The 16,434-nt window shown below is 50.2% G+C and overlaps 7 protein-coding genes across 7 annotated transcripts; 3 read left to right on the top strand and 4 right to left on the bottom strand.

Moving 5' to 3' along the window:
* Nucleotides 1–14: 14 nt before the first annotated feature.
* On the bottom strand, nt 15–1,005 carry BJX67DRAFT_175163 (uncharacterized protein). The gene has a single exon (XM_071025128.1). It carries the CDS (start codon nt 709–711, stop codon nt 157–159), a length of 555 nt encoding a protein of 184 aa, XP_070884464.1. The 5' UTR covers nt 712–1,005; the 3' UTR covers nt 15–156.
* BJX67DRAFT_373124 (MCT family MFS transporter) lies at nt 959–2,545 on the top strand (the record flags this gene model as incomplete). Its single annotated transcript, XM_071031350.1, has 2 exons — nt 959–1,183; nt 1,238–2,545. 2 exons carry the CDS (start codon nt 959–961, stop codon nt 2,543–2,545), a joined length of 1,533 nt encoding a protein of 510 aa, XP_070884463.1.
* Nucleotides 2,546–2,661: 116 nt separating this feature from the next.
* BJX67DRAFT_175161 (exosome catalytic subunit DIS3) lies at nt 2,662–6,360 on the bottom strand. Its single transcript, XM_071025127.1, has 2 exons — nt 5,741–6,360; nt 2,662–5,681 (listed from the first exon to the last, which is right to left on the bottom strand). Exons 1-2 carry the CDS (start codon nt 5,934–5,936, stop codon nt 2,779–2,781), a joined length of 3,099 nt encoding a protein of 1,032 aa, XP_070884462.1. The 5' UTR covers nt 5,937–6,360; the 3' UTR covers nt 2,662–2,778.
* Nucleotides 6,061–7,424, top strand: BJX67DRAFT_175228 (carbon-nitrogen hydrolase family protein). The gene is made up of 5 exons (XM_071025131.1): nt 6,061–6,196; nt 6,274–6,366; nt 6,430–6,713; nt 6,770–6,848; nt 6,918–7,424. Exons 1-5 carry the CDS (start codon nt 6,185–6,187, stop codon nt 7,272–7,274), a joined length of 825 nt encoding a protein of 274 aa, XP_070884461.1. The 5' UTR covers nt 6,061–6,184; the 3' UTR covers nt 7,275–7,424.
* Nucleotides 7,425–7,671: 247 nt separating this feature from the next.
* On the bottom strand, nt 7,672–8,087 carry BJX67DRAFT_382713 (uncharacterized protein; the record flags this gene model as incomplete). The annotated part of the gene is made up of 2 exons (XM_071033291.1): nt 7,672–7,750; nt 7,828–8,087. The coding sequence occupies 2 exons, from the start codon at nt 8,085–8,087 to the stop codon at nt 7,672–7,674; spliced, it is 339 nt and encodes a 112-aa protein (XP_070884460.1).
* A 272-nt stretch (nt 8,088–8,359) lies between these two features.
* On the top strand, nt 8,360–10,574 carry BJX67DRAFT_175221 (bifunctional ATP-dependent DNA helicase/ssDNA endodeoxyribonuclease DNA2). The gene is made up of 4 exons (XM_071025130.1): nt 8,360–8,601; nt 8,660–10,276; nt 10,362–10,449; nt 10,502–10,574. The coding sequence occupies exons 2-3, from the start codon at nt 8,713–8,715 to the stop codon at nt 10,388–10,390; spliced, it is 1,593 nt and encodes a 530-aa protein (XP_070884459.1). The 5' UTR covers nt 8,360–8,601; nt 8,660–8,712; the 3' UTR covers nt 10,391–10,449; nt 10,502–10,574.
* A 3,912-nt stretch (nt 10,575–14,486) lies between these two features.
* BJX67DRAFT_373119 (ribonuclease P protein subunit p40) lies at nt 14,487–16,089 on the bottom strand (the record flags this gene model as incomplete). The annotated part of the gene is made up of 7 exons (XM_071031349.1): nt 14,487–14,712; nt 14,778–15,114; nt 15,176–15,322; nt 15,381–15,482; nt 15,542–15,604; nt 15,734–15,878; nt 15,943–16,089. The coding sequence occupies 7 exons, from the start codon at nt 16,087–16,089 to the stop codon at nt 14,487–14,489; spliced, it is 1,167 nt and encodes a 388-aa protein (XP_070884458.1).
* Nucleotides 16,090–16,434: the final 345 nt, after the last annotated feature.

Below are 16,434 nucleotides of genomic sequence, written 5' to 3'. Positions count from 1 at the left end.
ACTTAGTCGGTATGTATGGTTTAAGGTAGTAAGATGATCATATGTGGACTATCGAGTGCGATGTGACATGGCATCAGACCATATCTCTAGAGCCAGATGACAAGGTCTTAAATGCAGAGCAACAGCGCCTAGAGATCCTTCGGGTCTCAACTGCTCTCATATCTTCTTTATACGACGATGCACTCCCTCAGCCTCGTCAGAGTTTATAAAGTTCTCTTCCAAGGTAGCGTGTTCGCGGTTGGTCCTTCTGACAGGGTCAGTTTTTTCCAAAGTTCGACACAGTATTGTCGACAATCCCAGACACCCAGCGAGAAAATTTCCGACTGTTGCCTTTGCGAGATTGGCACTCTGCATGGTGAGGTCTGACGTTGAGGACTCTCCCGGGCGAACTCGAATCATCTCCCAATTCATCATTCTCCTTCTCCACGGCTCCCGGCACTGATGAATCTCGCTGCCCACCAAGTTGTCTCCAACTTGGGGATCTTTATTTTTGGGGGGATTAACCGACCAATCACCAAGCCTTTGACGTCGTATCCCCAATTTGCCTCTGGAGACCTCCGCACGACGGCTCGACCGGCACGCCCAACGGACCATCGAGCATGGCCCATGGAGAAGTCGCACTCCATTCCTGCCGACCACGAGAGCCAAGATGGCTTGCGCTGAGCCTAACAATGGGCTTGGATGTTTTTTGACAAGCAATCCATGACACATCGGCTCGACTTTTTCTTCTGCCCGGATTTTCCCTCTGTTTCTTCCCTTCTCCAGCAGGTCCTCCTCCCCGGCTTTTCGCTCTCGAGTCTGGAAAGTTTCATCAATGTTTCCATACACAGCTCGGACTCTTTTCCTTGGATATTAGAGAGCTATCCTTATGCATTATCGGTCGGCGTGTGCATGTTCAAATTGGTTCCCAACGCCGGCTCGTCTATTCTCGGCCCCTCGGCTTTCATAGCCATCACAGATGGCAGATAATCCTCCAATCGACATAATTCACTCCCGAGATCATGACCGCGACCTAGAGATACAGGTGTCTTCGAAGGAAAGGCGCCCTCACAGCACTGAAAATGAAACGGCTACAGGCCTTCAGCAAGAGAAACCTGAAGACGTGCCTCCAGATGGTGGATATGGCTGGGTCTGCGTCGCAAGTGTCTTCTGGATCAATGCACATACATGGGGAATCAACAGCGTCAGTATCTCCCATATCAACTATATCTGCTTAACATGCTGACCTGTGCTATAGAGCTATGGCGTGTTCCTCTCTCACTATCTAACGAATGATGTATTTCCCAACACTTCGCCACTTATGTACGCCTTCACCGGTGGCTTGAGTATATCCTGTGCCTTCCTCATTGCCCCTCTGGCCACCCATCTCATTCACCTCTTTGGGACGCGCGTCGTCCTGAATCTGGGCGTTTTCTTTGAAACACTCAGTCTAATCGGATCCTCCTTTGTCACCCAGAGATGGCAAATATTTCTGAGCCAGGGCGTTTGCTTTGGACTGGGCATGGGCTTCCTCTTCGTTGGCAGTGTTTCAATCACACCACAATGGTTCCGCCGTCGACGGGGTCTTGCAATGGGTATCAACGCCGCCGGATCTGGCCTTGGGGGTATGATGTATTCCCTTGCGGTGGGAGCGATCATACCTCGGCTAGGACTGAGTTGGGCGTTCCGGATACTCGGAATCATCGCCTTTGTTGTGAACGTGATATGTGCAAATCTGCTCAGAGATCGCAACAAAATAGTTGGAAGCCGGTATAAAGCTTTCCCCCTGCCGTTACTCAAAAGACCCGAATTTCTTTTTTTCCTTGGCTGGGGTATTTTCACCCTGCTCGGCTACGTCGCCATTCTATTCAGTCTTGCCAATTTCGCCGTGTCAATCGGTCTTTCGGCCCACCAGAGCAGTATCGTCGGTGCCCTCCTCAATCTTGGTCAGGGACTAGGGCGACCCTTCGTAGGCATGTTCTGCGACAAGCTAGGCCACATCAACATCGCGGCCTTCCTCACCTTCCTCTGTGGGCTGTTCTGTCTGCTAATTTGGATCTTTGCCCATAGCATGGGCCTGGTCTCTTTCTTCGCAGTTCTTGTCGGCGCAGTAGCAGGTACATATTGGGCTACTGTGGCTCCGGTCCTGGCCGAGGTCATCGGCTTAAAGGATCTTCCCGGCGGCCTTAGCATTACCTGGATTGTCCTGGTTGCGCCGACGACCGTGGCAGAGCCCATCGCGCTGCTCCTGCGGGATAACAATTCCGAAAACCGTGTGTATTTGCACGTCCAGATTTTCACAGGCCTGATGTATACTGCGGCTGCGGTCTGCCTTTGGATTGTGCGGGGTTGGAAAGTCGGAGACAATATTCGAGTTAAACAGGAGAAAGCGGCGGCCGCCGTGGAGACTGATCAGAAGGATGGAGGAGCCGTTCCCCCGCCCCCGCAGGCCACAGAAGCTGGTGATGGCAAGAGGAGCGTGGATCGGTCGCCGGTGCATTCCAAGGCAGCGCTTTGGTATCCACATACACTACTTCGGAGAATGGTAGCGGCTAAGAAGGTCTAATCGCAGAGGGACATGCCCTTTAAGATAGTCACCTTCGTAATACGGAAATGAAGTATCGACACCGTGATGTTACCGATTCACGTATTGCTCAAGCTGTATATTGAATGTACTTGTATTGCTTTTCAGTAATCACCTGTAGATGCCATGGATCCCCCTTTCATGAATGGTTGCATCCCCTTATCACCGAATAATTCTATCGGAACAACATTACGGTCTCAAACGGCGCTCATATCCTATTTGCCGTTGAGGATCAATATCCTCACCCTCCTCTTCCCAACACCCCTTCCACTTTCCTCCTTTACAGAACTAACATTAACCCTCACCCTCTGGAAAAGCTCAACAGTCATCGCCCGATCACTCGACCCCTGCCACTTCTCCGTGACCTTGAGTGTATAGTCCTCGGGATCGAAATCGCTCTCGCGCCTCGTTACAAGCTCGCGTCGCTCCTCAACAGACCGATTCGCCGTATCACCCGGTAAAACAAAGTCCTCCAACCGCACGACACCCTCAATGCCGAACCGGGGAACAAAAACCACGACACCGTTCTCAAAGACGCGCATTACGTAGCCGTCTTCTTCGATGCCGGTGTCAACTCCGTCAGCGGCGAGTTTTTCACTACGGGCTTTGAGTGCTTGTCCGACGTAGTACTCTATACTAGCGCGGCCGGCATATTGGGCGTTCCGGTGGCGGTAATTGATATTCCGGCAGATATCCTCGAGGCGGTTACGGGTGATAGAGCCCTCGATTGTGGCGCGGCCATCTTCGCCCTCGTAGTTGATTGCTGCTGCGAGTTGGCGGTGGACAAGCAAGTCTGCATAGCGTCTAATGGGGGAGGTAAAGTGCGTGTAAATTGGAGAAGCAAGACCGTAGTGCCGGAATTCGGACTCGGCATGGGCTCCGGCGCTGAAATATTCGGCAGAAGTCATGCAACGGGTTGCGAGGATGCGGACTAGGGTGTTGAAGAATGGGTTTTCGTTATCCGTGCAGCGGTCGAGGGATTCTGCAAGGGCTCCGGAGCTAGAAACGTCGAGGCGCATTTCCCGCTTTCTGGTGAGTTGGTTGATTAGTTCTTCAAAGTTTTGGGGCGGGGGTGTTGCGTGGCGCCGCAGCATGGCGGTTTGGGGGAATGTGCTATAGATTTTGGCTGCGACGGTGATGTTGGCGTGAAGCATGAATTCTTCAACAAGGCTATTCGTCGCGAGCATGGCCTTGGTCTTAACGTCTGCTAGTGGGTCACCGACCTCGTCGTTGTCTGCTTCGATGCGCACTTCTGGAGAGGCGAGGTTTAAGGCGCCAGCGTCCATTCGCTTTTGACGCAGGATCTTCGAGAGGTGGAGAAGTGTCCGCATACTTTGGGTCAGTTCATCAGTTTTTGATGGGTCGTCAATCCGCAGTTGAGCCTGTTCATAACTGAAGGCTTCACGAGAACGAATTACGGACTTCGTAAAGTCAGCAGAAACAACCTCGGCGTTTGGTGTCATTTCCCACAGAACCGAGAACGCATAACGCTCCACGTATGGCTTCAGGGAGCAGAGATCTGTACCCAGGAGATGTGGAAGCATGTCAATACGCTTGTCGACCAAATAGACGGTTGTTCCACGGACACTAGCCTCGAGGTCCATAGCATTATTCGGTTTGACGAAATGAGAGACATCAGCGATATGCACACCCACTTCAAAATTACCATTCGGCAACTGACGAGCGTGGAGAGCGTCGTCAATATCTTGACAGCCTGGAGGGTCAATGCTGCAGATGAGGAGATCTCGAAGATCCCTGCGGCCAGTCCACCCCTTATCTTCTTTGCTTTCTGGTACTCGCCAATCGTGGCCCTCTGAAGGAAGACAGTCCAGCACAGACTTAGGGAACGGCTTATACTGAACGTCCCACTCAAGCAGCAAAGCTTCGGTTTCGGCATCCTTTGTTTCCAACTCGCCAAGTGACCGGATAAAGTGCCCAGTCGGGTATCGGGAGTCGCGGTTCCATGCATCAATCGTGACTAAGATCCTTTGGCCCAAAAGGTCCGCGGCTTGTCGCGTTCGGACTCGGATTTTTGGCACTTTCTTATCCATGGGGAGAACGAAAACATTCTGCTGTCGCCTACCGGTAGTATGAGAGCTTGTGGAGGTCGAGTCAACGGTCCCAACATATTGCCGCCAGTTTCGCCTGACGATACCGACAACTTTAGCTGTTGGTTGCGGTCGTCCCTCCAGATTTTTCCCATGAGCATGTCTCACCTCCTCTTGGAGCGCCCTTTGTTCTCTCTCGGTGACAACAGCTTCGTTGTCTTCAGCATCAGGATTGTCATTCTTCGTGACAACTTCCTCGTCCACAATCTTAGTTGACGGTGAGTTCCACTGGTCTTTGGGTAGGACTTCGATTACAACGACGTCTCCGGAAATAGCTCTATTGCTATTATGGCGGCCCATGATGATAAGAGGCTTATCGAATGCAGCGACCTTGACTGAGCCTTCCAGATAGTTGTATGGGGAGACATTGAAAACGCCTTGGTGTAGATTTCCGGCCCTCAAGCCCGTCATCATTTTTGACATCGAGTAGTATTCAGGATAGAATAGCTCTCCGCGTGCTTCCTTCGCCTCTCGAGCTTCTTTGCTCTCATTGATCATATCGAGCAATCGATCTGCATCTTCCAGACCACTGACATAGTTCTCCAGAGATAACGCTGTCACATTTTCCTCTTTCGCTTTGCGCAGATTTTCCTTATCATCTGTAATCATGACAATTGCCGGAAGTGCCTTCTCCTTCTTGCTCCTTTTTGTCACCATGCGCAGATGTTCCATGTACCATTTTGCGACGGTTCTCACGGCTCGGTCATTCCTGTCATTGATCGACTCCTCCTGTCCTCTCCTAACGTGCGTTTCGAGACGAAATTCGTTGAAGAAAAGGTAGAAGCGTTTCTCGTCGGTTTTGATCAGGGCGAGGAGGCGATTGTAGAGAGGCAGCGATTGGTTCTTTAGCTCCTCGAGGACGGTTTGCAGGATGATCACATCGTAGAATGCCCCAGTATGCTCAAATAGGTCCATACCATTCAAAAGCGCATTCGTATCGGGCACGATGTAGTGACCGCGGGGAAAGGCCGTTGTGCCTGCGGGCTGCTCGGAAAGAACGAAAGGCGCGACTATAGAAGCCCACATTAGCGATAGACCCGCACAGCGGAGGTTGAAAGCATTTTCTTACTGTTTCCATTCGCATCTGTTGGAGCGACCGACGGGCATATCGTACATAACCTCGACGAGCAAGGAATATCCTGTCTTAGGTACAGCTCGCGAACGATCTTCTGCACCTTCCCACTTTTTGTCGACCGCACGAAGACTTTGCTGGTGACATTTGCGGTGTGCGGATCTGAAGACAAATCACGCCTGAGACTCTTCATGTTACTCTGATTAGAAACCAGAACTCCCCGGTCAAAATTATCCTCAGAGCCAGACTGAAACGTGATAGCTGCTAGAGAGGTCGGCGATGATCTGATAATTCCTCACCTTCCGCAGGTGCCTTGTCCAGAAACTGGTCAAATTAGGCAAGTCTCCCGAGACCGGGCCCCAAGTGGAGTTAATCACCTCAGGGTCCAAGTCGGAGATGTGATCTTGATTCACAAGATAGTCCACTGATTTAGAATCAACTATGGCTATTGCAGTATGTCCAGCTCCCTCCTGGCTACGAATACGCTTTCCTTCACCATGCAAGTCTACTGAACTATCCACCGCTGATAGGCCGTGGGGCAACTATGTTCAACCGCAAGTATGGCGGCCAATTTGGCCCAGTGTCGAATACTTGTGCGAAAGGCAGTTCAAGCTGGAGCAAAGGTAGTACCCGGCTAATTTTTCAGCTGAGCTGAAGTGTTCCATGTTATACCTCTGACCTCCCAGGCACTATTCCTCCCAGAGGCTGCGGACTATATCGGGTCATCTCCGGCAGAAACGATATCACTAGCCCGCTTAGTACAGGAGAGTGAGTTTGTTTTGGGTCTGCAGAGCGAGGCGCGGAAAGCAAATCTGCACATCAATGTCGGGATTCATGAGCCAGCTTTACACGGCAAAGTCAAGAACACTCTCATCTGGATTGATGATACAGGCAACATTACCCAGCGATATCAGAAAGTTCATCTGTTCGACGTGGACATCAAGGGGGGGCCTGTACTAAAAGAGAGCTCGTGCGTTGTCTCCTTCATTACGTCCATGCGACATCTAGTCATATAACCTTGTCCAGGAGTGTTGAGAAAGGAATGGAGATACTTCCCCCATTTGATACAGCCATTGGGCGGGTCGGTTTGTCCATCTGCTTTGATGTAAGCTCTCTCCACCGTTTCCCATTGGTATTGGTAGGCCACTCGAATACTCACAACATGTTACTCCAGTTGCGTTTCCCAGAGATCAGTCTAGCTCTGAAACGCCAGAACGCCCAGATTATCACTTACCCATCAGCCTTCACAGTTCCGACGGGCAAAGCGCATTGGGAAACACTTCTACGCGCTAGAGCGATTGAGACACAATCTTATGTGATAGCTGCCGCGCAAGCGGGTCCCCATAATGAAAAACGACGAAGCTATGGCCACTCTATGATCGTAAACCCATGGGGAGAGATCCTTGCGGAGCTTGGGGATGAGTATGAAGAACCGCAGATCGCCGTTGCGGACCTTGACCTGGACCTCTTAGCAAAAGTCAGAAGGGAGATGCCTTTGCTTAGAAGAACAGACATATACCCAGATATATGAGCAACAGCGCCGCGTCAAACGGGCGCGACGAGAATGCGTCAGCCGCGTCCTCAGCAGGTAGTCACTCTTAACTTTACGAGCCATTCCTCTACAGTTCTTGCTCAATTTTATCGCGATAAGCAGTCAAGAAAGTGGAGATGTCTAAAAGTAGACTTCGGATCTTTTTCTCTTCCCTTTTCGTTCCCTTTAAAGCAAAGCGCGAGAAGGAACAGGTCATGATAGAATATCTCAGGATGCGCGCAGACGACAAGAATTAAAGAGGAGAACACAAGGCAACCAACACCATCTAAATCCGGAACAATGCGTCTTCACCGGGGTTGGTGCGAACACTTGACCGAGATTGTCTTTTCTGATCACTCTATGTACAATGTACAAGGAAAATCGGGTGGTACACATATCACTTGCCCTGAGGGTCCTCGAGAATACCTTCCGCTTCCAGTCTCCGTCGGGCTTCTTCCAAAGCCCATGTTTGTATCCTAGAAAGCGGGTTAGTCAGGTAATCCGAAAAAATTGTATTAGGAAAGCTTGGGAGAGTCAAAACGGTAGGACGTACGAGGTGTCCGGCTTGAAAACGTATGCAACTCCAGCAACGAGCAGACTGCCAATGAAACCGTAGTACCAAATGTTCTCCCAGCCTTCCTTCACATATTTCTGGCCTGGCTTAACGCCGAAGAGGTACCCGGTAGGAGGGTCGTAGTGGTCGCCATGGTCGGCGGCGCGGAGGTTGCTTCGCGTGGAGAAACCCTGGATGCTCTGGGGGCAGCGCCGAACACAGCGGGCACGAAGGCAATGTGTCAATGGGCGAGCAGTCATTGTGTATATGCGTATCGTTCTTTGAGCTTGTTAACCGGTCGGGATAGCGGTGGCGGTTATGGACCCCTGTTGTACACAGTGGGGCGAGCTCGCGGAGACCAACGGTGCCCGAAATTGAAGACTTTATCGGCCAGAGGTGAGGGAAGATGGCCAATTGAGAAAACCCGGAATAGGATCGTTCGCTCGGGCCGCAGGTTGTGACAAGATAGAGGTAGAAGGGTGACGAGATGACCCCGGTGGACGACATTGCGAAGCCGCAAAAGGCCGATGGAGTCAAGGTACTAGGCCCAACTGGGAAGGTTTGGATGCCGCCTTTCTGCCTTATGATTCAGGCCTTAAAGCCTCTTTCTGCCTGAGGCTGCTATAGGACTGGACGCGTCGACGCGTCCCAAAAGAGATATCACCGCGCCCTTCACTGGGTCAAACAACAACTTGTGCCGACTCGAGCGGCACCTGCACCTTGGAGTCAGACAAGCGATATCCTTTTCTCTTTGTCTATGGCAAATATCAGCTGGTATGTTCCCCCTGCTTCTACAACCGCACGTTGCAGCTTGACTGAATCCTCGAACCAGACCCCTCATCGAAATGCCCTGTCGCTCTTTGCTCGCGGGGAAAAAGCACCAATATGAACCCCACGTATGGACAACTGCAGCGAATTCCGCCCTCGTCGACATCCCTCTCGAAATTAAACGCTTTCCGATATGCAAGCAATAATGAGAATGGAGCCGAGGCATCACCAGCGAAGCCATATCTTCCGGGGGGACGTGCGAACAAAGAGAACCAAACCTCTTGGCTGAATGGTGTGGTAGAGCAAGACGAGCCGAAATCTGACCCGCAACAACCTTTGCGGGAGACGGCAGAGGAAAACATTGCCAAAGAACCCCCCCAGACTCCTGCGAACAGGCTGCCACTCGCAGATCTTATCGGCAACGCAGAAGACGCTTTCAGTCGGGTCCCCATTGGAAACGATTTCACACCGGAAGACTACGTTATTTGGCAACATGTCCCGCCGAGCTCAAACGCAAGCATACAGACACCGGCAACGCAAAGCAAGAAACGCCGCCATAGCTCTTCACAGAGCAGCTCTCCTCTAACCGAAAGCTCCAAAGGAGCGCAAAATGGATCCTTTGACCTACAGTCCTTCCAGACCGTGCTCAAAACCCCACAAAATGATCTTGCCACTGATTTGTGGAATAACTACGTTGCCAAAAATACCAATGTTTCTGATCTTCAGCAACCGCGTTTCGCAAACCTCCTATCATCCTCTCCACGCACACCAGCATCAGCTAAAACAGGACAGGATTCTTCCGGATTAAGGCGGTCAAACAGCTGTATTGCTGAATGGCCTAGTTCCAAGGCGAAGAGGAGGAAGGTAGATGGGGAAAGGCATCCAACAGGGCGTGCTATCTTCTCACGGACCCGCAGCAACACAATGATTCCCAAGGATTTCAAAGCATCCAATTTCAGTTCTCTTGTCAAGGAAATGGAGAGAAGCCTGAGAAGAGCCCCTCCTCAGCAAGCAGATCACCATCAGATCAGCCCAATCCCAGCACACACCAAAGCCCGGCGAAGTCGATCAGCAACACCGTTGGAAGCTAAACCAACCAAACCAACTGACGAAGGGACAGCCATTTATGGCCAACGCGGTCCGCCAAGCAAGAATATGCTGCAAGGTACATCTTCTGATTTCGGTGACGATGACTTGGATGACGATTTCCTCGAACTTGCTGAAGCCGCAATGGACCCTTTCGCGGAACCTATTCGGATGGGTAATGCAGCAGGAGGTACCACTACGGAACCCAAGCAAGCTTTGCTCTTAGATAGTGGCGAAGCTTCGTTCAACAACATGGCTCATGATTTACCTTCGAATATGACCCAACCTCTACCGACGAAAGCCGATCATACCCTCCACATTGATGAGTTTGACGACGATTTTGAGGGATTTTCGGACGATATAGATGAGATCCTCGCCGAATGTGACGAAACGCCCAGCAATAAGCTCTCAAAGGCCCCTCAACAACAGCCTCCAATTTCGGAGTTTCCTCCTCATCAAAATATGAGGGAAATGCCGCCAGTGGCTACAAGTGTATCGCATAACGAAAACAGACATCAGTATATAACCTCTAGTGATGAATTTGGTGACGACGACTTTGACCCAGATTGTTTGGACCAAGCAATAGCACAAGCAGGTGAAGATGGCCCAGATTATGTTCGTCATTCTTAGTTGATATGTCCCCTAGGTCTTTGCTAAGTACTTTATAATTAGAACTCTAGAGGCCGTAAAGCTATCAAACGGTACTTGATCATGGACACTGCTGAATCTACTTATGCTACCCCGAACGGACGCATACAACCAGAAAAGGTTTGCCATACATCCCTCATAGTTTCTTAACATGAACTAACATTGTAAAAAGGTTCTGTCTATCCAAGATGAGGTCACAAAGCGTAAGAAGGTCATCGTGCTTCGGGACTCCTGGATCGACAGCCCGTGCGACAAGAATTCTTATATACACTTGATCGGCGAGTTCGACGCGGCGGGTCACTGCATTGTCAGTAATGCTCAGAATATGATCATTATCCACCCCGACCACCTTATATCCGCAACAGTCATAGCAGACTCAATCAGTTGCCAGCGGCGAGCTGTGCTCCAAGACCGCATCAAAAGGAGCTCTGATCTCGGGAAGCCGCAGGTATTTGGAAACATATTCCACGAGGTCTTCCAGGAGGCTATGAAACTCAATATATGGGATACAGCGTCGTTGAGAACGCTCGTTGAAGATGTCGCAGTCAGACATGCCGAGGAGTTATACCTGATCCACATGAGTATTCACGAAGCTGTTGACCATCTGATGTCCAGAATTCCAGGTATCCAGCATTGGGCGGATCTATTTCTTCGGCCAAAGCCCACCGTGAGTACAGCCGAACAGGTCGCCTTCCAAGTTTCTCGCTGATCTACAACAGGCTCAATCAATTGTAGAGGACCGAAATAGTTCGAATTTGAAACTGAGCGTTAACAAACTGCTTGAGGTGGAAGAGCACATATGGTCACCAATGTACGGCCTGAAAGGCAATATTGATGCCACCGTTCAAGTCGCCTGCAATGAGGGACAGGGTGACCGAAATCTGGTTGTGCCTCTGGAGCTCAAAACTGGTAATAAAGAGACAAACCAGGCACATAGAGCTCAGACGGCGCTATACACGTTGCTCCTTTCTGACCGCTATGGTAAGCATACGTCTTATGCTGCGTTACGCTTTGCTATGGCCGGATGTTTGCTAATATGACCGGTATACCAGATGTGGAGGTTACATTCGGGCTTCTCTATTACCTCGAGACCTCTAAAATTCTGCGAGTACGAGGCCTTCGACATGAGCTACTCCATATGATACAGCAACGCAATCATGTAGCGGGTTTTGTACGCGACAGAACGAATCTACCACCTATGGTCAAGAGGCCTTCGATGTGTGCGAATTGCTATTCGAAGACGCCGTGTTTCATATATCATAAGCTTTCAGATGGCGGAGACGGCGAAACTAGCGGCCTTGGTGACGAGTTTGTGCAAGCTATGGAACATCTGACCCCAGCATATCGTGACTTCTTCAGGAAATGGGATGACCTCCTCACCAAAGAAGAACTCAGTATGATCAGGTTCAAGAGGGAATTGTGGACTTTGCTCAGCAGTGAGCGAGAAGCCTTGGGGCGCTGCTTTGGCAACATTGTTATTGAACCTGGAACGGCTTGCGAAGACAGGGATGGAACAAAAATCAATCGATACCGGTATACGTTCGTCAAGAAACGACTGTCTCCCTCGTTCTCATTTGCCGAATCCCAGATCACCATTGGAGAGCCGATAGTCGTTTCGGATGAGAAGGGTCACTTTGCTCTGGCGAATGGGTATGTTGTTCAAATCAGCCCTCGGCGTATTACCGTCGCCGTGGATCGAAGACTTCACAATTCCCGAACCAGAACAAGCGACTTCGATCCCCAAATGAACCAATCATTTCGAGGAATCATGGAGATCACAGATGAAAATGCTCCCTCAAGAGCGCCATCTATACAGGCAGAAGAGATCCTCTATCGACTGGACAAAGATGAATTCAGCAACGGGATGGCCATCGTTCGAAGCAACCTAATAGCTATGATGGAGAAAGACCTTTTCCAGGCTGGCCAACTCAGGAAGTTGATTATTGGAGGAGAGCCACCGGCATTCAAAACCACCATCCCCGAGATGTGTGGCTTAGACAAGTCTAGCCTGAATATTGATCAAAAACAAGCAATCAACAAGGTGATGAGCGCGCAGGACTACGCACTGGTCTTGGGAATGCCGGGAACAGGAAAGACAACTACCATTGCTCATATCCTCCGCACCCTCGTCGCTCAAGGAAAGAGCGTTCTCCTTACATCATATACTCACACAGCGGTCGACAACATTCTATTGAAAGTTCGGGATGACAATATGCGCATTCTCCGTATTGGAGCAGCTGCGAAGGTGCATCCTGATATTCGCCAGTTTGCAGAACTTGCAGCGACACCGAAGAAAACTATTGAGGAGCTGAAAGCTGCATACGAGGACTCCCAAGTCGTCGCGACTACCTGTCTTGGAGTTGGCCATAATGTCTTCAGTCAGCGCATATTCGATTACTGTATCGTCGATGAAGCCTCCCAGATCACACTTCCAGTGTGTTTAGGACCTATTCGTATGGCAAAGACCTTTATTCTTGTGGGTGACCACTATCAACTCCCACCATTAGTGCAAAATAAAGAAGCACAGGCAGGCGGACTTGATGTCAGTCTGTTCAAGCTACTTTCGGATGCTCACCCTGCGTCGGTCGTGAATCTTGAACATCAGTACCGAATGTGCGAGGACATCATGCTTCTCTCAAACACACTCATCTACTCGGGTCGTCTAAAATGCGGTACCCCAGAGGTCTCAGCCCGCTCCTTGGAAATCCCCAATATCGGAGCCCTCAAGCAGCACCACCTTAACGACTTCTCTGAGCCCAGCAGAAACCGTCAACTTTGCTTGGGAACTGGCCACGGCCGCTGCTGGCTCCGTGACCTGCTTGATCCCTCAGCGAAAACTTCCCTCGTCAACACAGACCCACTCGGTACGTCTGCTGGCGATGTCGCAAATGGCTCACGGATTGTGAATCCCACCGAGGCAATGTTATGCACTCAACTTGTTGAGGCCTTCATCTCATGCGGCATTCCCGTACGCAGCATTGGTGTCATCACATTCTATCGCAGTCAGCTTTCTCTCCTCAAGCAAAATCTCCGTCACCACCTCCCAGAACTTGAGATGCACACCGCAGACAAGTTTCAAGGGCGAGACAAGGAGATTATCATCCTGAGCTGTGTCAGGAGCAACCCGGAAAACCACGTCGGCGACTTACTTAGCGACTGGCGACGGGTCAATGTCGCCTTCACACGAGCCCGCACAAAGCTTCTTGTTGTGGGAAGTAAACGCACCCTCCGCGACGGTAACGAGCTCCTCGGCAAGTACGTGAAACTAGTGCAGCAACGAGGCTGGGTCTACGACCTGCCGAAGAACGCGCTTGAGAATCACATTTTTGACGATGTCCCCGCTTCGACGTATGATCGATCAACACCCAGTCCCAAAAAGAAGTCCCCAGTGAAGAAGCCGCCACGCAAACCGTTGAGCCTTGTCGAAGGACGGCAGACGGGGAAAGGGCTCAGGAAGCCTGCGAAGAAAGGAGCGAAGCTTTTGAGTGGCCAGAAGATTCTTGGAAATCGACCGATTCTCCAAGATGTGGTTAATGACCTTGTTGGATGATTGAAGTACTTTCCTTTTTTGGAGTCGTCTGAATGGATATGGCGTTTCCGAGAAACCAAGTTCCAGACAATTTAGCATAGGCGTCGGATTTCCATTCTTGATTAGGGTTTATTGGATGATACGCCTTCGTGTGTTGGTGGGAACATGTCTTAGCTTTCGATCAATGATTACATCTGACTCTGCTGGCCTTTTTCCATTACAATGGTCCTACTACTGGGACCGGAAGTTCATTGCTCTATTCCTCCTGTTCGCTATTCGATGCCTCTCAATCCGGCCTCATTCTGCTCGACTAGAGTGGACAGAGCTGTGTCTAGTATGACCGGTGGCCTTGCTTGAATATGCCCAGGGATGTTGATCTCGCGGTTTATATCCACCACCGACTTTGTTATTGGAGTTTATGTCGACTTGAACGTAGCAAGAGCCTTTCTTACCAGCGACTACGTTGAGTCTCGAACTAGTCTGCTGTGCCCAGTGTATACTTCCTGGAAGATTTCAGGCAGTACAATAGCACATAACGGAAGGCCTGCTCATCATCAACAATGAAAAGGGGTAAGAGTTCGAGGAAAGCCGTCTACAACACAGACTCGAGAAAGGGTACCCCGAATTTCTATAATATTGACGCGCCAACGAACTCCCAACAAATGGAATGGCGGATATCTTGAACCTTTGCGTCTTGGTTTTCCGGAGTACGACACTGCGCAGCAGCACAGCTCACGGGAGGTAGTACCATAATTGTGCATCCATCTTTACCCTCTGTAGCGTTCCTCCCGAGTGCACTTGCTGAGAGAGTGAACCAAGTCCGTGACTTGGAAACTCGAGGCGCTGTTTCGCGGCTACATGAGGTTATAGGGAGTTAGGGCTGCGCAAATATGGCAAACACAAATGGGACGGGACTTACAAAAGCGTAATGAATAACTGCGTAACCCATTGTGGAGGGATGAACCCATGCCATTTCAGACTAACAAGGTCAGATGCGCTCGAATCGCCGATCCCCGGCGCATCATATCGACACAGGAACGGGTCTATATCGTCCCCGACAGACACTCGACGAGATCCAAGGGAAACCATAGCCAGCCACTCAGATACCTCACCGCAGAGGCTTTTTAGGTCTGATTCGGAGGTTTCCTCAGTGATTTTCAAGTCCGAGAAAGATGGGGTAGTAATATTTTCATGCACAGTGCGCACTGGTTCGCAGGAGATGAGTTCAGGGTTATTTCCCTTCAGAGAGGGATCATCTATTCCTGGTTACTAGAAATACGGGAAAGAAGATTTGGCTGTAAAGCCCCGAAGACCTACCTTCTGCCATGCCGGTTGATTCCGATCCTAGATCAAAGAACAGCCAGGTAACAGGCTTATCCAAGGCTTTTCTGAATGCCCACTCTATCCTCTGAAAGCCCTTTTTGCCATGCAACATCGATGGCAGCCGTAGATTAAGCTCAACAACTGCAGATTTTCGTTAGTTTATATACTTGTCGGGGATGACCCGCGGGAAATCTCGTACGATATCTTTCTTTTGTATGTTTCTTTCCGCCCGTGCGGATAGCTTTCCCTGTCAACCCGGTCCTCTCATAATCCTCTTTTCCAAGCTCCAGCCTCAACATACCTTGAGCACAGGTCAGTCATAGTTTCATCGGCCTGTGTAGTCCCTAGTAGGTAACTCACCATCCCTGAGAGTAAAGACATTATCCAGACCTGACCAGCCTTCGGATATCATGAGAAAGTTTCCTGATATTAGGAAGTGGTCAGTGTGCAGCTTCCATGCGGTATTAATTCAAGGGGGAAGTTTCCTCAACAAGCCCACGTACTACGCGGTTGATGCGAGAAATGTCAAGTAGGGTCCAACGTGTAATATACCTGCTTTGATATAGGTGTTAAAAAAGTCTCCTTCGACTAAAGATGAAAGAGCCATGTGAAGCCGAGCATATCTGAGCTTCGGTAGTTTAGATTCTAACGAACTCTCAATTGATGAGTAGACATCTCTAGGCAGCGTGACTTCGACCTATTCATGTCCCGTCAGTATAGTGCCGGAAGCGGGTGTTCGGAATCTGAGGAATGGTGTATACCGTATGTACAAATGGATGAGCTTCAATTGCTGAGAACGGTGGACTTCTGGCCGGGGGTTGTTTTGGGTCAATAAATTGAGGCAACTGAGCTATGGTGGTGTAGCATTTTTCGCGCCCAGAGGCGTCATCACCTTCGAGCTCAAACATGGATCGCTAAGTGAGCCCAGTAGACTCCTAAAACCAAGAAGATACAATGAATTGCGCGTATGGAGCTTATAGGGGCTGTTGTAGAGAGCGTTCTTGCTGCCAGATGTCCTCGTCCCCGAGAGTAAAGCTTGGAAAGTTGCGAAAATTTGGTGACAAGAGGTCCCGTTCGAGCGTGGACATACCTTCTGTAGTATTTGATCAAGCTTTTTGATGCAAAAACGAATTTCTTCCGCGAAAGCGTAAATGATCCCGCACAATTGCGACGGGATACCGACGAAGATTCTTAAAGCTATATTTAGGCCTCAGGCATCAAGGCATAAATACCACGCGCTCTTTTGAACGGCA

The sequence above is a fragment of the Aspergillus lucknowensis genome, assembly GCF_044049455.1.
Source record: "Aspergillus lucknowensis strain CBS 449.75 chromosome Unknown BJX67scaffold_31, whole genome shotgun sequence".
Lineage (NCBI taxonomy): Eukaryota > Fungi > Ascomycota > Eurotiomycetes > Eurotiales > Aspergillaceae > Aspergillus > Aspergillus lucknowensis.
This window is presented reverse-complemented; position numbering and strand designations above follow the sequence as displayed.